At 38.4% G+C, this 17,779-nt stretch overlaps 3 protein-coding genes across 6 annotated transcripts; all 3 read left to right on the top strand.

The window, feature by feature from the left end:
* The first annotated feature begins 11 nt into the window (after window positions 1–11).
* uqcc6 (ubiquinol-cytochrome c reductase complex assembly factor 6) lies at window positions 12–3,630 on the top strand. Of its 3 annotated transcripts, none has more exons than XM_085412888.1 (3): window positions 12–127; window positions 739–870; window positions 2,313–3,630. In XM_085412888.1, the coding sequence occupies exons 2-3, from the start codon at window positions 763–765 to the stop codon at window positions 2,421–2,423; spliced, it is 219 nt and encodes a 72-aa protein (XP_085269014.1). In that variant the 5' UTR covers window positions 12–127; window positions 739–762; the 3' UTR covers window positions 2,424–3,630. The 3 variants fall into 3 exon arrangements, with proteins under 3 accessions (XP_085269014.1, XP_085269010.1, XP_085269013.1); XM_085412884.1 differs by having other exon boundaries at window positions 117–218; window positions 2,313–3,619; XM_085412887.1 differs by lacking the exon at window positions 12–127 and adding an exon at window positions 165–218 and having other exon boundaries at window positions 705–870; window positions 2,313–3,629.
* Window positions 3,631–3,958: 328 nt separating this feature from the next.
* On the top strand, window positions 3,959–5,271 carry efcab10 (EF-hand calcium binding domain 10). The gene is made up of 4 exons (XM_085412883.1): window positions 3,959–4,101; window positions 4,493–4,657; window positions 4,930–5,020; window positions 5,119–5,271. Exons 1-4 carry the CDS (start codon window positions 3,999–4,001, stop codon window positions 5,162–5,164), a joined length of 405 nt encoding a protein of 134 aa, XP_085269009.1. The 5' UTR covers window positions 3,959–3,998; the 3' UTR covers window positions 5,165–5,271.
* Window positions 5,272–5,410: 139 nt separating this feature from the next.
* samm50 (SAMM50 sorting and assembly machinery component) lies at window positions 5,411–17,443 on the top strand. 2 transcript variants are annotated; one of them, XM_085412878.1, is made up of 15 exons: window positions 5,411–5,663; window positions 6,567–6,677; window positions 6,974–7,075; window positions 7,167–7,254; window positions 8,790–8,896; window positions 9,061–9,191; window positions 9,502–9,589; window positions 14,853–14,981; window positions 15,141–15,212; window positions 15,315–15,401; window positions 15,630–15,700; window positions 16,124–16,191; window positions 16,284–16,430; window positions 16,759–16,900; window positions 17,317–17,443. In XM_085412878.1, the coding sequence occupies exons 1-15, from the start codon at window positions 5,643–5,645 to the stop codon at window positions 17,360–17,362; spliced, it is 1,410 nt and encodes a 469-aa protein (XP_085269004.1). In that variant the 5' UTR covers window positions 5,411–5,642; the 3' UTR covers window positions 17,363–17,443. The 2 variants fall into 2 exon arrangements, with proteins under 2 accessions (XP_085269004.1, XP_085269003.1); XM_085412877.1 differs by having other exon boundaries at window positions 16,124–16,193; window positions 16,277–16,430.
* Window positions 17,444–17,779: the final 336 nt, after the last annotated feature.

The raw sequence follows: 17,779 nt of genomic DNA, 5'->3' as shown, positions 1-17,779 counted from the left end.
ATGCTGTAGAAGAGTACTGCAACCGAAGATGGTTTATTTACGGAAAGCTCATTACTTCTCCATAAAATCAGAGGCGGATTTATCGTACAATTGAGAGGAAATAAGAGTCCATGGAAAAAAAGACAGAGTGAGGACTCTCTATCAAAGAATTGCCAGTAGTTAGATAAACGTCACGATCTGCTTCTGGTCCTCAATGACAGACACTTGACTTTAAGCTAGTAAGAATGAGCTTTAGACTGTGGACATTTACTTATTTGTGACGGGAACAATTAAGTTAAGGTTTTAAAGTGTAGTTCTGTGTTAACAGTCTCCGTGTTTGGATGTTTTTAAACAGCGTGTTTTATGGCTAATCAGTAGCATCATGTGAATGGATAGCGGCTGTGGATGTGTGAATTATTCATATACAGTGCATCTGTACAATATGTGCAGTCTGCCATACATTTGTAATATGAAAAGGGATACTTTAGCTACATGGTAGTACTTTGACAGTGCTGCATGCACAGCGTCCCGGCGTTGTATTGAGTTTTTAAACATCTTCAACTAAATGGCAGTGGTGCTAATTTTAGTAGACAGCTATAGTTTTATTTAAGAAGAAAAGGGGATGCTTATATTTTTAGCACCAGATTGAAAAGGAGAGCTGAAAATGTATTGTTTATCTATACTAATTTCTATCTCTTCATATATTGTGTGCTGTTTTTGACCAGTGTTTTGAACCTGGTCACTTATCTTTTCCTCCAGGTTGAGTCAGATCAGTCTGTGAAGATGCCAGCTGGGGTGTCTTGGGCTCGGTACATCCGGATGTTAGGAGCCAGTGTTTTGGCCATGTTTGCAGGAGCACAGGCTGTCCATCAATACTACCTGCCTGATCTGGTGAGGGACAAAATTAAGCCTTAGGTATCAACAGAAGTAAACAAAGGCCAAAACTGGAAGCTTCTATTTACCAAATCGACCCAGGATTGTACTATACTGTCTAGTATGGGAAAACATTGTCAAACATTGGCCTGGTCGAACAAACACTTCAGTCTATCCCATGCAGAGACCTTCATCAAGGATGCCAAGATTTAGGTTTTCTGGTCACCAGAAAAGTGAAGCCAAAATTCAGGGAGTTGTTTTCTTTGGTCCTGAAATCCCTGAACTGGTGCATGACGATGAGTTCAAAAAGAAAGTGAGTAAGCAGCATGGGAAGCATTTGTGCAGGCTAACAGAGTTTTTTACATTCTCATCTCTCCTTTTTATTTGGAAATCTTGATGATGTCAGCAATGAACACGGGAAATGATTTTGTAGAAATATCAAAGTAAAAGAAAACCAATAGCAGCGAAAATTTAATCTGAGCATAAACTGCTTGTTCTTGCAGAGAGAGACGGGTGTGCGGTCCAAGCGTATAAGCAAGTGCCTTAAACCTTTTTGGAGCACACCGACTTCTTTTTATTTGGAATTTAATTAAACAGAAATAATCTTTAAAACAATTTTGGTGGTACATTCTTTAAATTCCAGATGTTTTATTATTATATTACACTGATATTGAAAAGTTTCAGAATGTCAGTGACGTGTATCTCAGAAATCTGATCAGTAAGCTTATATCGGATCGATAAAGAGCTGACGTTGTGAAGTTATAAGTAGCAAACAAAAAATATTTTTTGTAGAGCAGTGTTATGACCAGTTTTACAGCCTCCTTACTGACAAAGACATTACCATTGGCCCACCATACTATATGAAAGTACATCTTTATTGTTTCCTTTGATTTCAAAGGAAGACTGCAGTCTTTCTTTGTATTGATGTTGCCTTAATGTGGGAAAAAAAGATAATGTTGAAATCACAACAACAGTCTTCTCAAGGCGCTTTATATTGTACAGTAGATCGTACAATAATAGATACAGAGAAAAACCCAACAATCATATGACCCCCTATGAGCAAGCACTCTGGCGACAGTGGGAAGGAAAAATTCCCTTTTAACAGGAAGAAACCTCCGGTTGAACCAGGCTCAGGGAGGGGCGGCCATCTGCTGTGACCGGTTGGGGTGAGAGAAGTTTGCGTTTACTACCTGTTCTGGTGGTCACTCAAAATCCATCAACTCAGCCATTCTGCTGAGCATCACATCAAAAATGGCATCACTGCCAACCCAGACACCTCAAGCTGCTGTCACTGTTTCTCAGCTGGAAGTATGTTGATGTCCGATTCTTTGGTTAGAGTTGACATATTATGCAGGGAAATTGTGGTTGGAATTTGTGAGCAGTTTGTATTCACAGATGCATCCAACCAATGAGCTTTCACCTGTCAGGCTGAGTTAAACGTGCTTGCTGTTCTCTTTCAGAGTATACCAGACGTCCCACCAAAGCCTGGTGAGCTTCGAACGGAGCTGCAGGGCTACAAAGTCAGAGAAGAAGCCTTAAAGAAGGTTAAATCTGAACGAGATACCGGCTGATGTGGATCTACATCCTCTGTGTGACAGACACTGAAAGAAGCGGATAGCACTAGCCCCACTATGTCATGTGTGGGATGTCTGCACATAAATATCTTCTGTGGTTTCTTCTAATGGGACAAACAGGAGAAGAATAAAGTACCATACCATTGGCTATCAGGGATCTTAAGGATCTTATCCGGATTGTCTCTCCCCCCCCCCCCGCTGTTATTGCATTTCTTCTTCCTTCTTGAATGTGTTTGCATTGTTGAAGTGCAAAATACTCTGAGGTTTTAATCATGAAAACATATAGCGGGAGTTGGAGTCATGAAAGAGTTTATGGCCTCCACCATGGAGATAAAAATGTTTTCAATTAAAAAAAGACATCAAACAAGAATTTTGGCAGCACTTTGTGGTACATGAGAGTGATTTAAACTGAAATGCATACAATTTCCTTTTTTGGAACAAAAAAATTTAATAGATATTTTTTTGGGCGGGGGAGTTGTTCCACTCATTGGATGACAGCATGAGACTTATGATTTTTAATGTTGACTGTAATTGGTTAGGGAGGGGGATATGAAGTGTTCTTAGTATAGTGTGGCATGCAATGCATTCATTTGATCACATTTTTTGTTGTATTCAAGCTTGAAGTGCTTTTCATCAAAATAGCTTTTGACAGTCCTTTTTTTTTAAGATCACAAGTCTAAACTCCTACATGTTGGCAGGCGTAAAGTTTAAGTTAAGGTTAAATAACAATGGAAATAATGCCTTTCAATTGATAAGTGCTACAGAGAAGTAGAGTGTCAAATTATTTTTTACGAAGGAGTACATAAGTAAAGTAATAAGACCCCAACACTGATTGTTTGAGGGAGCTCCTATCTATCAATACAAACTGACACTATAACTGAGAGGGTTACACATAAGCCAAGATGGTGTTATAATTTCCAGAGGAGAAAGGTTTTTTTAAAAACTTTAATTTGGGCCTAGCTTTTACACATTTATTAATCGTGTTCAGTTGATAGTTATATAAATGCTGTTTAAATGGCTTTACCATGCAAGTATTGTAGATAATGCTTCAGGCAGCATATTTGATGGGAAGACTGGCTTCCGATCAAATATTATTGCCCTGCTTCTCTTCTGACCAGTTCATAAGCAAGTAAGGTTTATTTATGTAGCACTTTCCAAGAACAAACTTCACAATAAAGTACTTTACAAAGTGGTAAAAACCTGGTGGTCACAACAAAAGCACAGTCACCAGTACTTGTATTGCTCAGCACTGTTGGATAAGAATATGGCTAAGACAGAAGGAATGTAACTTAGTACGTTTACTCAAGTACTTTACTGAAAAACAGTACTTCATACTTTATTTACGTATTTCTGTGTTGTGCTACTTTCTGCTTCTGCTCCGCTATATGGATGCAGATGTCGTGCTTTGTACTCCATGCCGTACATTTTTAAATTGTAGGTTCGATAGTTTATAGACAGATCTTTTCTTCCCTGTTCATGGTTTCGGTGTGCCAACCCAGTGAAAACATCCTGGACACAGCCCTGACCCCGACCTGCGTATCATAGCAACAGGTTCAAACAAAAGGGGAAAAGATGGCGGCGCGGAGGGAGGAAGACGCAGCTGTTTATCTGGAGAAACACAAACTCATCGAGCTTATGGACAACCTGACTAGCATGCTCTTCTTTTACAGACCCGGTTAGAGCTTATTTGGTCTTTTCTTATACAGACACTGCATCCGGTTGTGCTAAAAACAAAAAGCTACTGCAAAATCTGGAAAGTTAGCTCATATGTACTTACTGGGAAACTAAAGGACTAAAACACCTGTTTGTTTACCCAGAACAGTTTTTGAGCAGGGGATTATAATGAACTGAAATCCAGCTGTAAAATATTGCAGACATAGCCTTTGTTGCTCTACATACTTATTTTGTGCTAGATAAAATATTCATTGGTTAACTGCTCTTTCTCTTGAGAGAAATGTCTGTTTTGTGTTACTCTAACATGGTACTAACATTTTGCTTTTAATTTTCATCACCATATGTCCACCATGATTGTTTTGTTTTACATTGTTTCTTGTGTATTTTTTCAGAGAAACCCAGGGAGTTTCTTATTGAAAAACTGGAGCAGCTAAAGCTGTCTCAACAGAGTGGTGTGATTGGGCCAAATCTGTTCGATGACTCTAACCTGGATGTAGTCTTTAGGATTATGGACCCTGATAATAAACAATACATCTCTTTTGTCCAGTACAAACAAGGTGAGTGCTGAACTACAGGGACAGGAAGCGACACCTTAAATACTTGGGATGGAGCTGAATGAGACGTAAAATGAAGGAATCAACAATGAAGCACTGTTGCTTTACAACCCAAAGATACTGGGTTCAAATCTAGTCTGGGGCCTTTCTGTGACGAGTTTGAACGTCCTCCCCTTATTGTTTCTCTTCACAGACCTCAAAATTATGTAGCAAATGTATTCATTCTTTATATAGCAAAATGTTATTGTAATAATAATAACCATTCATCCCCACAGCTTTGACAATGATGGGCATAAAAGACATCAATGAATGTCCCGATGGTGTAAATGAAGATCGGATATCCCATGAGACGTTCAAAACAGAAGCGTAAGTAGAGCTTAGCAGTGGTACAAACACAGTGTTTACCAGAATTTTAATACGCAGCGTTTTGCGAGGGCGATTGTTAACTTATTTTTCTGTTACAGGACACAAGGTCTGGAGAGGTGCTCAGCAACTTATGTACAGCTGTGAAGTGTTGAGGCTACTGCCCAGCCCAGCTTTGAACTGTTTAGTTTGAAATGTTAAAATGTGTATCTTTATCTACCAATAAATTCAAACCAAAAAAGGCACAGCATTAATGGTTTGTTTTTGCCTTTGTTTGTAGTCAATACAGCCTGTTGAAATGACCTCTGTCTGTCATTATCCACATCTATGTTCATGTTTAACATTATATTCACGATTGTTAGTACTTCTGCTAGCACTAGAACCGCAGTAAAACAGTTTTTGTGGAATAACGACTGTATTTATTGCAGTTTGACTGCTTTCCCTTTATCCGTCGTGGTTGTCTTGAACGCGCACTGGTAGAAGGCGTGGTCAGGAAGTGACATGTCCGCGTCCTTATACGGAGGACCCTCGCCTTTCTCCGGTGACTTGTAGGTTAAATTAGTTTATCTTTTTCGTCTCAAAGTTTCGTCAGTTTTTGCTGGGACAGCGCCCTGCGGAGCTCAGCATGGGTACCGTCCATGCCAGGGTAAGCAAAACTCCGCTAAACGTGCGAGCTGGGACTTTGACCTCCGTGTCTGTGTTTAAGTGAGTTATCTGACAGAGCGGCTGCTGGAGTGAGAGGCCCTCTGCACTGTAATTCAACAAGATACAAACAAGGCTCAGGCATTCAGCTCACTGTACAGAGACTGGATTCATTCAGGCCACAAGTTGTAGTTTTTTATTAACCACGGTAAAATGCTAAGAAGCTATTCCAACTGTGTGTTTTAGACTCATAGCATGCTAGTGGTGTCTTTCCTTTTGCTGCAGTTTGAAAGGCTTTGGTGTGCTTAATGAACTTAAGTGAGGGTTGTTTTTTCCCCCCCACTGCTGTACTTATTATGTTTATGTATTTATCTAGTACAGGGCTGCGGGTATGGGTTTATTAATAAATGGGTCATATGTGAATAGGATAACGAGTGTCTCACATGTTTTATCGATGATACCATATCTTTAAAACTGAGCCAGATAGATGCAGTTTACTGACTTGCTTTAATAAGTAATAACAACAACAAAACTGTAAAAAAAATTTTTACAGTTTTGGTTGTAAGTAGTTTAAATATTTGTTTTGATTTTTTTCATCTGAATTTTGGAAATGATGGAGAACTTTTTTTTAATTTAAAAATTAAAAAAAAAGAAAAGTAAATTATTGTAATTCCCGTTATGAAACCTTAACCTTTTAGAAGTATTTCCACAGACCTGACCTCAATGTCCCCAACAGTATATAGAGCCCCAAGCCTGAATCACCCTGTAAAAATAAAATAGATTCTATGCACATATTCACATATATGCACAATTAATTTCACAGTCATTTTTGTTTGTTCAGTAAAACACTCTGTGAAGTAATTATATATCCAATTATCCAATATATCCATTTTACTATGTCCTGCAGAGCCTAGACCCTCTGCCCATGCATGGGCCAGAGTTAGGAGTTCAAGCTGACGACATTGATGCTCCGGAGATGGACCAAGAGCCGAAACAAGAAGTTCTTGAAAATAAAGATGTAAGGTTTATTCTGTGCCAGATTGTAAATGGGACGTACTCGGATTACCACTGTCACATTGCAATACCCATCTTTACACTATAATTACACTCTGCTTGATAACTCTTAAAAAAGGTGTTTTCTTGACAATATCATTGTTTTAATATTATTTAGTATTATTTATATATATATATTACAATTAGCCAATTTATCTAAATAATAACATTTATGTAAATACAAATATATAAATAAATGTATATTTTTTCTCTTTGGGATCTTTACCATTTTTTTGTGCGTCTGTCTTCTCTGTTTTTCAGGTTGTGGTTCAACAAGTGCATATAGACGGGCTTGGAAGAACCAAAGAGGACCTGCTGACTTATGAAATCTCAGATGTTTTCCAGGCAAAGAACTTGATTGATGTAGGTACATATTAATATGTGTGAAATGATTGTTTCCTGTTCAGCTTATGGTTGTGAGTAGTTGTAACACATGGTTCAAACTGTTGTGCAGGTTATGCGAAAGTCCCATGAAGCGCGACAGAAGCTTCTGCGTCTCGGGATCTTCAGAAAAGTTGAAGTTGTTATCGACACCTCACGAGGTACTGGCAGTCACTGTGTGGTCTTCAAAAATGACTTTGTTATGATTACATATCAGACATATTACAATGAAGTCTTTATCTCAAACGTATAAGAAGAAATGGAAGAAAGCCAACCTATTCTCGTGATGAAAAATGTTGACCATGTCCTGCTCAAAAAGACATAGGAGGAAGCAAATGCTTGTTCATTCATATCTCTATTTAACTCATCATATTTCTTTTTGTTATAGAGTGTAATATATACATGCACACAAGCTTTAAATGTTAATAGTTATGACACTAAACTTTGACCATTGCAATCAAAATTTAGAGTTTAAGTATTTAACACCCTGTCTCATCTAAATACTTCTTTGTAAGTGTTTTTAATATATTCTTTTAACTGATTAACACACAGATTTTGTGCATCTGTTCAAATTCTTCTCCATACTATTCCAGATTTACTCCATAGACAGCTATTCACATGCTCTTCCTTGTTGTCCACACATAAATCTAAAAGTTATGACTGTCCAATTGCAGGCTTATTCATGTGAGATATAGTGGCAAGAAAAAGTAACTGAACCTTTTTGAAATGTTGTATTTATGAATACAGTTGTCTTAAAATATGGCCAGCCAATTTTCTGGGTCACAGTAATGTATAAACACAAGTTAGTTTTGACTAATAGCAGACAATTGATCTTATTGTTCATGCTGAATACATTATTCAAACTCACTTTTAGGTCATGGGCCATATACATGCCAATTTGCTCTCAAGTGGGCTGGAGAAATAAAACCAATGCATAATAACTAGATAATTACAATGTTTTTCCTTCAGTTTTCACCTTTCTGTAAATGCAAAACAAGTTTATTCTTAGGACAGATAATCTCATCATATTTAAAGCAAAGTTAAAGACAGCTTAGTCCCCAAAATCTGTGCAATAGAGCTCTGTTTTTGTATGTTCATTTTCTGCTGTTACTAGATATACACATAAATTTACAGATCATATTGGAAAAGGCACAACTAACTTGTATAGAACTAGAAATACTTTTAATTCTACATACATTTTCATGCTTGTGTAGTAACAAACATGAAAACAGTGTTTTACCACCCTGCAACTTTCACAGTTTACATCCAGTGGCCCAAAGTTGACCTTGTCACTTGTCTGGATTCAGAATATGAATACCAAGACTACTGACATTTAAAGTGGAAACTAGAGTTGGCAAACCTTTAGTCCATGAAGTGAAACAACATTGATCTCAGGTTCAGGTCTCTAGATTCAGCTTAAGGTTTAAATGAGTTATAGGAGCTGGTTAATGTGCCAATACATGTCTCTACAATATGCAGGTTACCATGTTGACACACAACAGAAAAAGCTGTTTAAAAAAATTGTTGCACTTCTGCAGTTTGCTCACACACACACTCCACATCAGTTTATACAAGTTTATAAACAAACCCGGGTAACTGGAAAGAACTCTACTACTTCCTTACTGGTACTGCATTGATGTAATTGCTTCTGAGTAAATGTATAGCAGTTAGATATTTTGATTTGTTTTCTCTTCAGGGGAGGATGCTCTTCCTAATGGCCTTGATGTGACCTTTGAGGTCACAGAGCTGAGACGTATGACAGGCAGCTACAACACAATGGTTGGAAACAATGAAGGCAGTATGGTTAGTGCCAAAAAGAGCTTATGTCATCTTCCACTCTCTGAAAGTAATGCAGTGTTGTATATTTTTCTCTGTGTGTGTTAATGCAGCTGTTTAGTTCAGTGTATTTTGAATATTATAAATATTAGGAAAATGCTGATCAGTTTGTTGATTCTCCTTCATTTCAGGTACTAGGCCTAAAATTACCCAATGTATTGGGTCGGGCAGAAAAACTGACATTCCAGTTCTCCTATGGTACCAAAGAGACATCATACGGTCTGTCTTTCTTCAAACCCCAACCAGGAAACTTTGAACGCAAGTAAGACATGAAAATGATGTGCACATAGGCATTACCTGTATTGAGTCACCCAATATCAATGTAGAAACAAGTTAAACAGTAGAATTTACATTTTTTTCAGTCTAGAAAATTAAATATTTTAAAATGTATTAAATCATAATGTTATACGTGTTTCTCTACTTGCTGTAAGTACCCTCACTATGCTGTTGTTGACATTGTGGATTAAGTAGGTAAATGTTTGAGCACTCTTTGCCGTAACTTTCAGTGGGTGTATTTTGTAATTGCAAAGCATTATTGTACTGATGTTTTCCACTTTTCATATCATTTTCAGTATCACTTTGAATGTCTACAAAGTCACAGGTCAGTTTCCATGGAGTTCACTGCGGGAGACGGATCGAGGCATATCTGCAGAACTGAGCGTAAATACCTGCCTATTTCTGTTTTGTACAACTAAACCTATTTAAACTGGAACATTCTTGAACATGGTTTTGATGAATTAACACATTTGAGTAATATTTCAAATTAGATGAGTTTAAGAAAAACTACCAGAAAGTATAAGAATGTTTTAAGAGCCATAAAGTTCATTTCTGAGTTGCAGTATTGCTCCAAAGACATAGTTTGGACTTTTCTTGCATAATCTAAAATAAATATATATATATATATCTTGGATAATATGTTGTCTCTAGCATTTCATAGGCCTTTATTTAATCATTATTCTTTTTTACTTGTAAGGAAACTGCTATATTATAAATATAGACATATATAAAAACTGGTGCTGTCAAAATTAACGCGTTAACGTAGATTAAGCCGCCATCACGATTAACACGATAAACATTTTTTAATGCTATTAACGCATCTGGAGTATGGAGGGCAGAATGACTCAAAATTCCTGAAATGTTTCTGTCCACACATTTCTAGCAGTTTGTCCAAGTAGTTACATTCGCACACGCGCAAATGGGCAGTAAATCTGGTAGTGACGGGCAGCTGAACCAATCACATTGTGCAAGAAGGAATTTTCTTTTTACTGAAGCACTTGCAGCTTAAAATATCACATTGACGCGAAGCATACTCTAGTCAGGGATGCTGCTAGGACTTTGGCTAACACGTCATCCAGCTTGCGACAAACCACTCACGGAGCATTGGGGGCTCAGAAAGTCTACCTCGGACATATTGACTAAAACAATTGCCAAGTGAATTACAACAAACTGCAGACCTTTTAATGTCGTTGAGAACACGCGCTTTGGTTCCTCATTTCAAGGACTTGAAGTGCCTCCCCAAGCGTTACACAGAGAGAGAGTGGATAAATGTTTTTTTTAACATGAATGTTCAAGATGTTCAGTAAACATGTTAAGTGCATATATTTTACCTTTTTTTCCGAGTCTGTTTGCTCATGCAAAATGAATTGCAATTAATATAGATTAGAAATGAATGATATATATATTAAATACAGGGAGTGCAGAATTATTAGGCAAATGAGTATTTTGTCCACATCATCCTCTTCATGCATGTTGTCTTACTCCAAGCTGTATAGGCTCGAAAGCCTACTACCAATTAAGCATATTAGATGATGTGCATCTCTGTAATGAGAAGGGGTGTGGTCTAATGACATCAACACCCTATATCAGGTGTGCATAATTATTAGGCAACGTCCTTTCCTTTGGCAAAATGGGTCAAAAGAAGGACTTGACAGGCTCAGAAAAGTCAAAAATAGTGAGATATCTTGCAGAGGGATGCAGCAGTCTCAAAATTGCAAAGCTTCTGAAGCGTGATCATCGAACAATCAAGCGTTTCATTCAAAATAGTCAACAGGGTCGCAAGAAGCGTGTGGAAAAACCAAGGCGCAAAATAACTGCCCATGAACTGAGAAAAGTCAAGCGTGCAGCTGCCAAGATGCCACTTGCCACCAGTTTGGACATATTTCAGAGCTGCAACATCACTGGAGTGCCCAAAAGCACAAGGTGTGCAATACTCAGAGACATGGCCAAGGTAAGAAAGGCTGAAAGACGACCACCACTGAACAAGACACACAAGCTGAAACGTCAAGACTGGGCCAAGAAATATCTCAAGACTGGTTTTTCTAAGGTTTTATGGACTGATGAAATGAGAGTGAGTCTTGATGGGCCAGATGGATGGGCCCGTGGCTGGATTGGTAAAGGGCAGGGAGCTCCAGTCCGACTCAGACGCCAGCAAGGTGGAGGTGGAGTACTGGTTTGGGCTGGTATCATCAAAGATGAGCTTGTGGGGCCTTTTCGGGTTGAGGATGGAGTCAAGCTCAACTCCCAGTCCTACTGCCAGTTTCTGGAAGACACCTTCTTCAAGCAGTGGTACAGGAAGAAGTCTGCATCCTTCAAGAAAAACATGATTTTCATGCAGGACAATGCTCCATCACACGGGTCCAAGTACTCCACAGCGTGGCTGGCAAGAAAGGGTATAAAAGAAGAAAAACTAATGACATGGCCACCTTGTTCACCTGGGCCCTATTTCAGGAAGCCGGTTTAGAAAACTCAGAGTGAAAAACGATACTCAGGGTTGAGTAACCCCGAACTGTCCAACTCGGAATATTCGGTTTCAGAAAGGCTGATAACAATTAGTTCAATCAACGCGGAGTTGCTTTAACCCCAAATTAAGCGCGCGCACGAGGATACATAAAGCCCTGATTAGTGGAGCACAGATTAAGCGAGTCACCATGGAGACGGAGGGAAAGAAGGCGCGGTCAATGTATTTTACAGCGCTTGAGGCCGAAATTCTGATGGCAGTATATGCCGATAACATGCAAATTTTGCAGAAAAAAAGTAACACAGCCTCAGCTGCAAAAGAAAGGGAGCATGCATGGCAAAACATAGCCGACAGAGTCAATGCGTGAGTGTTAATTTAAACATTGATCTAGGGATTTCCACCCATTTAACACGTTATTTTATTATATTTTATTTCATTTTTTATTTCATACATTTTATTTTGTGACGTGATGTGAGCGCAGGTGCAACCCAACAGGCCCCAAACGTTCCTGGCAGCAAGTAAAAATGAAAATATAGTCCAAACAGGTAAGGTGTAATTGTATTATGAGCCATAGTGCTTGGTCTGTTTGTCCGATGTAAATCAATTGCAGTTAGAGGCTACATTAATTTCCCCTCTGTAAGCATTTATTGAAATTATCTGAGCATTACAAGTACATATTTGCTTACTCTGTATGCTCAAATGTGACCCGTTATGGCCACTAGAAAAAAAGCGGAGGCCCGAAAAACAGGTGGGGGTCCTCCTCCACCACCACCACTCACAGAGCCTGGCCACTTGGCTTCCACATTTGTGATAATGTTGGCAGCATCACATATGATCTTCACAGTGCAGAGAACACAAATTAGCATCCATTACTAATAATGAAATAATTTGTTAGTTTGAAATGCTACAGGGAACTATGTACCTGTACATTAATGCTGTGGAAAGACTTCCTGTTCACATAGTCTCCTTCATTTACTGAAGGAGCAATGATTGGAATGTGAGTGCCATCTATACAGCCAATCACGCCTGGGAACCGTGAAAATAAATGTAAAATTTAAGTAGTAGTTCAAGTATCACCACATCATGAATTAAGTTTTGTTCATCCTGCTACCTGCAATTTTGTGGCATCCCTCTTTGATAAATCTTGTGGGTCTATGACCGGGGAACACCACAGACGAGTACAGGAGACGTTTCAGTGCAACTGTAACATTCCTGACTGCCCGACAGACGGTAGCCTTGGAAACGTGCTCAGCGTCACCAATATTATACAGAAAGCTCCCGTTTGCAAAAAACCGAAGTGCGATACAAATAATATGTACAGAACTGAGAGGATGTCCACGATGTGTCACATGAGCAATATTAGGCCTGAGGATGTTATTCAAATAAATTGTAGATTGTGCTGAAAAACGGTAACGTTCACACAGGAAATCATCAGGAAATGATAAAATGTCCAAACGCGCTCTAATCACTCTCTCCCGGCGGAGAGCTCTGCGGAGAATTTGGGCTTCAACATCTACTGGCTCTTCAAGGAAGGAGCACGCCATGTCTGACACTTCCTACAGTCAGGTTTCCGACAAAGAGGCGGAGAAAGTCAGGGTTAGTTGAAGTAAACCTGCTAGGGGGCAGGTTAGCTTCACGGAGTGTGTCATCATAGTAACTCACTCAGAATTAATCTAAACTCGCTTTGTGAAACCGAAAACCCAGAGTTTTCGTTAACTCAGGGTATACTTACTCAGAGTTTGCACTAAACCGGCTTCCTGAAATAGGGCCCTGATCTGAACCCCATTGAGAACCTGTGGTCCATCATCAAATGTGAGATTTACAAGGAGGGAAAACAGTACACCTCTCTGAACAGTGTCTGGGAGGCTGTGGTTGCTGTTGCACGCAATGTTGATGGTGAACAGATCAAAACACTGACAGAATCCATGGATGGCAGGCTTTTGAGTGTCCTTGCAAAGAAAGGTGGCTATATTGGTCGCTGGTTTGTTTTTGTTTTGTTTTTGAATGTCAGAGATGTATATTTGTGAATGTGGAGATGTTATACTGGTGTCACTGGTAAAAATAAATAATTGAAATGGGTATATATTTGTTTTTTGTTAAGTTGCCTAATAATTATGCACAGTAATAGTCACCTGCACACACAGATATCCCCCTAAAATAGCTCAAACTAAAAACTACTTCCAAAAACATTCAGCTTTGATATTAATGAGTTTTTTGGGTTCACTGAGAACATAGTTGTTGTTCAATAATAACATTATTCCTCAAAAATACAACAATAATTCTGCACTCCCTGTGTGTGTGTGTGTGTGTGTGTGTGTGTGTGTGTGTGTGTGTGTGTGTGTGTGTGTGTGTGTGTGTGTGTGTGTGTGTGTGTATATATACATATATAGTTTTTTTTTTTTTAAATTGTATTTCACAGGACCGAACCTGTGCTAAAAGAAAACTATTAAAATTCTCTTTGAGTGTAAGCATACATTCTTTGTGTTTATTCCCCATTGACTTCATTATATTGCATAAATGTCTGTTACAAGCTTAAATATAAAGTTGAAAAAGTGTAATTACAGCTATCAATCAAGTAATTGCGATTAATCACGATTAATTACAGAAAATTGTGAGATTAATTAGTTAATTTTTTTAATCTATTGACAGCACTAATAAAAAAATGAATGTAGCTTCTGGAAACTCTGGAAAGTCAAGCTAAATCTGAAGAGCCATAAACCTGATCACCAGTAGCAGGCGTCTCCTCTGCTTGCCAAAAGAAGTTTGATTAGATTGTGTAGAAGTGGAAAAAGGGCCATTTAGCTCACTCGGTAAACAATTTCCTGATAAATTCAAAGGCTCAGTCACATGTTTGAAGTCTTTATTTTAAACAACAAGACTTTCATTTTGTAAATTACAGCCCCTACTTACTGCTTTAGGGTGTGTCTCAGTCATCGCGTGATTGACAGTCGTTACCGTTTCAGACGTCATTGTTCTTTTGTTTCTCAATCAGATCCACCCATCGTTCATTTCATCCAGTTTCTAAACAATCAGGAATCAACACTAAAAATGCTTTCACAATGGGTTTTCATTAATCAATCGCTGATATCAAATTGTCCATCTTTTATGTATAGACTGTGGTTATACAGAATTGAATTCTATACAAACAACAGTTATTAAATGACATCTGATTATCAATACCCATAGTTTCCTGTGTGGAAGACCAGCCAAACTCTGAAGTGGGAAGGAGTATGGAGAGAGCTTGGCTGTCTGGCCCGCACTGCCTCTTTTCCTATACGGGAGGAGAGCGGCCATTCTCTGAAGTCCTCACTCTCGGTATTTCTCTGTTTGTTTTTTGTTTTTAAATTAAAATTTATTTGTTTTACAGTGAGGTTACAGTGAAGTTAAATGCTTATTTTGAAAAGTGGAAAAAGCCTGAATTTTCTCAAAGGCTCCATGGAAATAAACCTGCAAATATGATGTTTTGAATTGCAGCATGGTATGGTGATTGACACCAGAAACTCCTCCATCCTTCCCAGGAAGGGTGGTCTGTTGAAGATCCATCAGGTTTGTTGTTCACCACTAAATTAGATCTATTTTAAATGCTATGTAGAAAGTTAGTGACTATTATCATACACAAGCTTGACATTTTGTTTGGTGGTTGTGTAGGAACTTGCTGGTTACACTGGGGGAGATGCCAGTTTCTTAAAGGAAGACTTTGAGATCCAGCTCAACAAAACACTCTTCTGGGACTCAGTGAGATTTTTCATTTTACATTTCAGTCAGTTGCCACAAAATCTTCCCTAAAATTAGCCTGTTAAAAAGGCTGTTGTGCTGATTAGATAGCTTTACTAGCCAATTCATTGACTATATATGATTAATGATTATTGATGTCCAATAATAAAGTAATGGAAAAAATGGCCTGTTAACGGCTGGCCTCTTTTTGCTGATTCAGCTTGACTAAACACTGAATTTTTCCCTCAGGTCCTTTCTGCCTCATTGTGGGGTGGTTTGCTTCTACCCATTGGTGATAAGCCGACAAGTATAGCAGACAGGTAAAAACTCACAGCACACTGGCATTACTAACCAGAGGTTTGATGGTCCTAGAGCTTTGTAAATTAGGCTGTTGAAAGTGATGTTGCTGTCCAACATCTATAATGGTTAGCATTTAAATCTTTAAAAGACCACTTTTTATAATGGGAAACTTGGGTGGTGTCTGTAGTTACAAATAGGATCTTTTTCTACTAATTCAAAGCAGATTTATCTGCCTCCCTTAATGACTGTCTGACTCTGGTGTGGCTCAAAAATTTAAACTGTCTAGTCTTATCCCTAAAACCATCCATCAATCGTTTTCTTCTACTTATCCAGTTCAGGGTTGTGGGTGGGCTGGAGTCTGTTCCAATTGCTTTAGCAAAAGACATATAAAGTTCAGTTTAATTTAAATTTGTTGTGTGTTTTGTACTTTGTTGATATTCTAGGTTCTATCTTGGTGGCCCCACCAGTATCAGGGGTTTCAGTATGTACAGTATGGGCCCACAGAGTGAAGGTGAGGCATTATCTCAGATAAGCTGCTTGGTAACCAGAATGAAGTTTGATGATTAATTGAAAGGTTATGTGCTGGCTTTACTGGTATGGCAGGTGACTACCTGGGGGGAGAAGCCTACTGGGCTGGAGGCCTCCACCTCTACACCCCTCTACCCTTCAGACCAGGCATGGGAGGCTTTGGTGACCTCTTCCGAACCCACTTCTTCCTCAATGCCGGGAACCTTTGTAACCTCAACTATGGTGAGCTTTTAAAACAGATGAGCACTATGTGTAATTCTTCTGACAATGTAGTGTTTTATTCTATTGTATATAATATCTTATTCTTATTATCCTATCCTATTCCATTGTTTTTCTTAATTTTTGCTACTGTAACTTTGCACTGTCCACTTTCTGCAACAAATTTCCCACGTGTGGGACTAATAAAGGTTTATCTTATCTTATCTCTCTCTTATGCTTATTTTTTACCAAGACCGGATTAGGATTTTATGTTGTTAGGACAAGTATTGCTCAGATTATGAATACATGCATTTGCCTATATGGTTGGGTTCATATGTACATTTTTGTTCAGGTGAGGGGCCACAAGCGCATTTGAAGAAACTGGCTGAATGTATACGTTGGTCATATGGACTGGGCATTGTGCTGCGCTTGGGGAACATTGCCAGGCTTGAGCTGAATTACTGCATTCCCATGGGAGTCCAAAGTGGAGACAGGTAATGCTAATTTTATCAGCTAGTCTAAGCTAAGCTGATTGGGACTTATTTACGGTTTCTTTAAAGAAATATTAGGCCAATAGAATCACTGTAAATAGATGATGAATGATGAATTTTAGTCTGAAAAGAACAACACATTCTAACTGACCGCAATCAAATTAAGTATAGTGGTGGTTTCTTTAACGTCACTAATTAATTTACTGTACATTACAGATCTGTTTAAATGTGACACTAAAGAACTTATTACTCTAAGTTTGACAAGTGTGAAACTGTGTCTGAACATTGCTATGGGAAAATTAAGAAATGGATTACTTAAAAAAAATCTGTATTACATTGCAGTTGTAATGATGTGCAACAGAAATAAGCTAATAATTGTCTTTCAATTACATTTCAATGATTCTTTATTGTCTTTGCAGGATATGTGACGGGGTCCAGTTTGGAGCGGGAATCAGATTCTTATAAAACTGCATTTCTTTCCTGCCAGATAATTGCTTGTACATAATTGTTGCAACCAGTTTAGTTCAATAAAACTATTTGCACTGACTTTCTGTTGTGATCTGTGTTTTCTTATCATTACATTAGTGAGAAATGAAACAACTGGTCAACAGACCTGACCTTGAGTATGCCACAAAACTAGCTACGGATGGACAAAGAAAGCTCTATGAATCTAGGTCTTTATTTCCAAAGACTAAATTAAGACCTGTAACTTTGCCTTGTGGGCATATACAAATACATGCTACAAACCGATGGGCATTCAGCCTTAAACCACTGCCTCCTTCCTTTTGTGCAACTAGAATTTTTGTGTGGCTGATTAGAAATATATTTTTTTAAAAGAAACATAAACGTGTTTACACTGCCTATACAAGCAGTGTAAAACAA

The sequence above is a fragment of the Rhamphochromis longiceps genome, linkage group LG7 (assembly GCF_057381845.1).
Source record: "Rhamphochromis longiceps isolate RC_006_pf linkage group LG7, R_longiceps_female_GT1.1, whole genome shotgun sequence".
Lineage (NCBI taxonomy): Eukaryota > Metazoa > Chordata > Actinopteri > Cichliformes > Cichlidae > Rhamphochromis > Rhamphochromis longiceps.
This window is presented reverse-complemented; position numbering and strand designations above follow the sequence as displayed.

Coding starts and splice junctions, on each gene's coding strand:
- efcab10 (XM_085412883.1), top strand. CDS start 3,999: ATGGCGGCGCGGAGGGAGGAAGACGCAGCTGTTTATCTGGAGAAACAC. Junction 4,658..4,929: donor TTTTGTCCAGTACAAACAAG/GTGAGTGCTGAA, acceptor TCATCCCCACAG/CTTTGACAATGATGGGCATA. Junction 5,021..5,118: donor GAGACGTTCAAAACAGAAGC/GTAAGTAGAGCT, acceptor TTTCTGTTACAG/GACACAAGGTCTGGAGAGGT.
- uqcc6 (XM_085412888.1), top strand. CDS start 763: ATGCCAGCTGGGGTGTCTTGGGCTCGGTACATCCGGATGTTAGGAGCC. Junction 871..2,312: donor AATACTACCTGCCTGATCTG/GTGAGGGACAAA, acceptor GTTCTCTTTCAG/AGTATACCAGACGTCCCACC.
- samm50 (XM_085412877.1), top strand. CDS start 5,643: ATGGGTACCGTCCATGCCAGG. Junction 7,076..7,166: donor AGGCAAAGAACTTGATTGAT/GTAGGTACATAT, acceptor ACTGTTGTGCAG/GTTATGCGAAAGTCCCATGA. Junction 15,402..15,629: donor AAACACTCTTCTGGGACTCA/GTGAGATTTTTC, acceptor TTTTTCCCTCAG/GTCCTTTCTGCCTCATTGTG.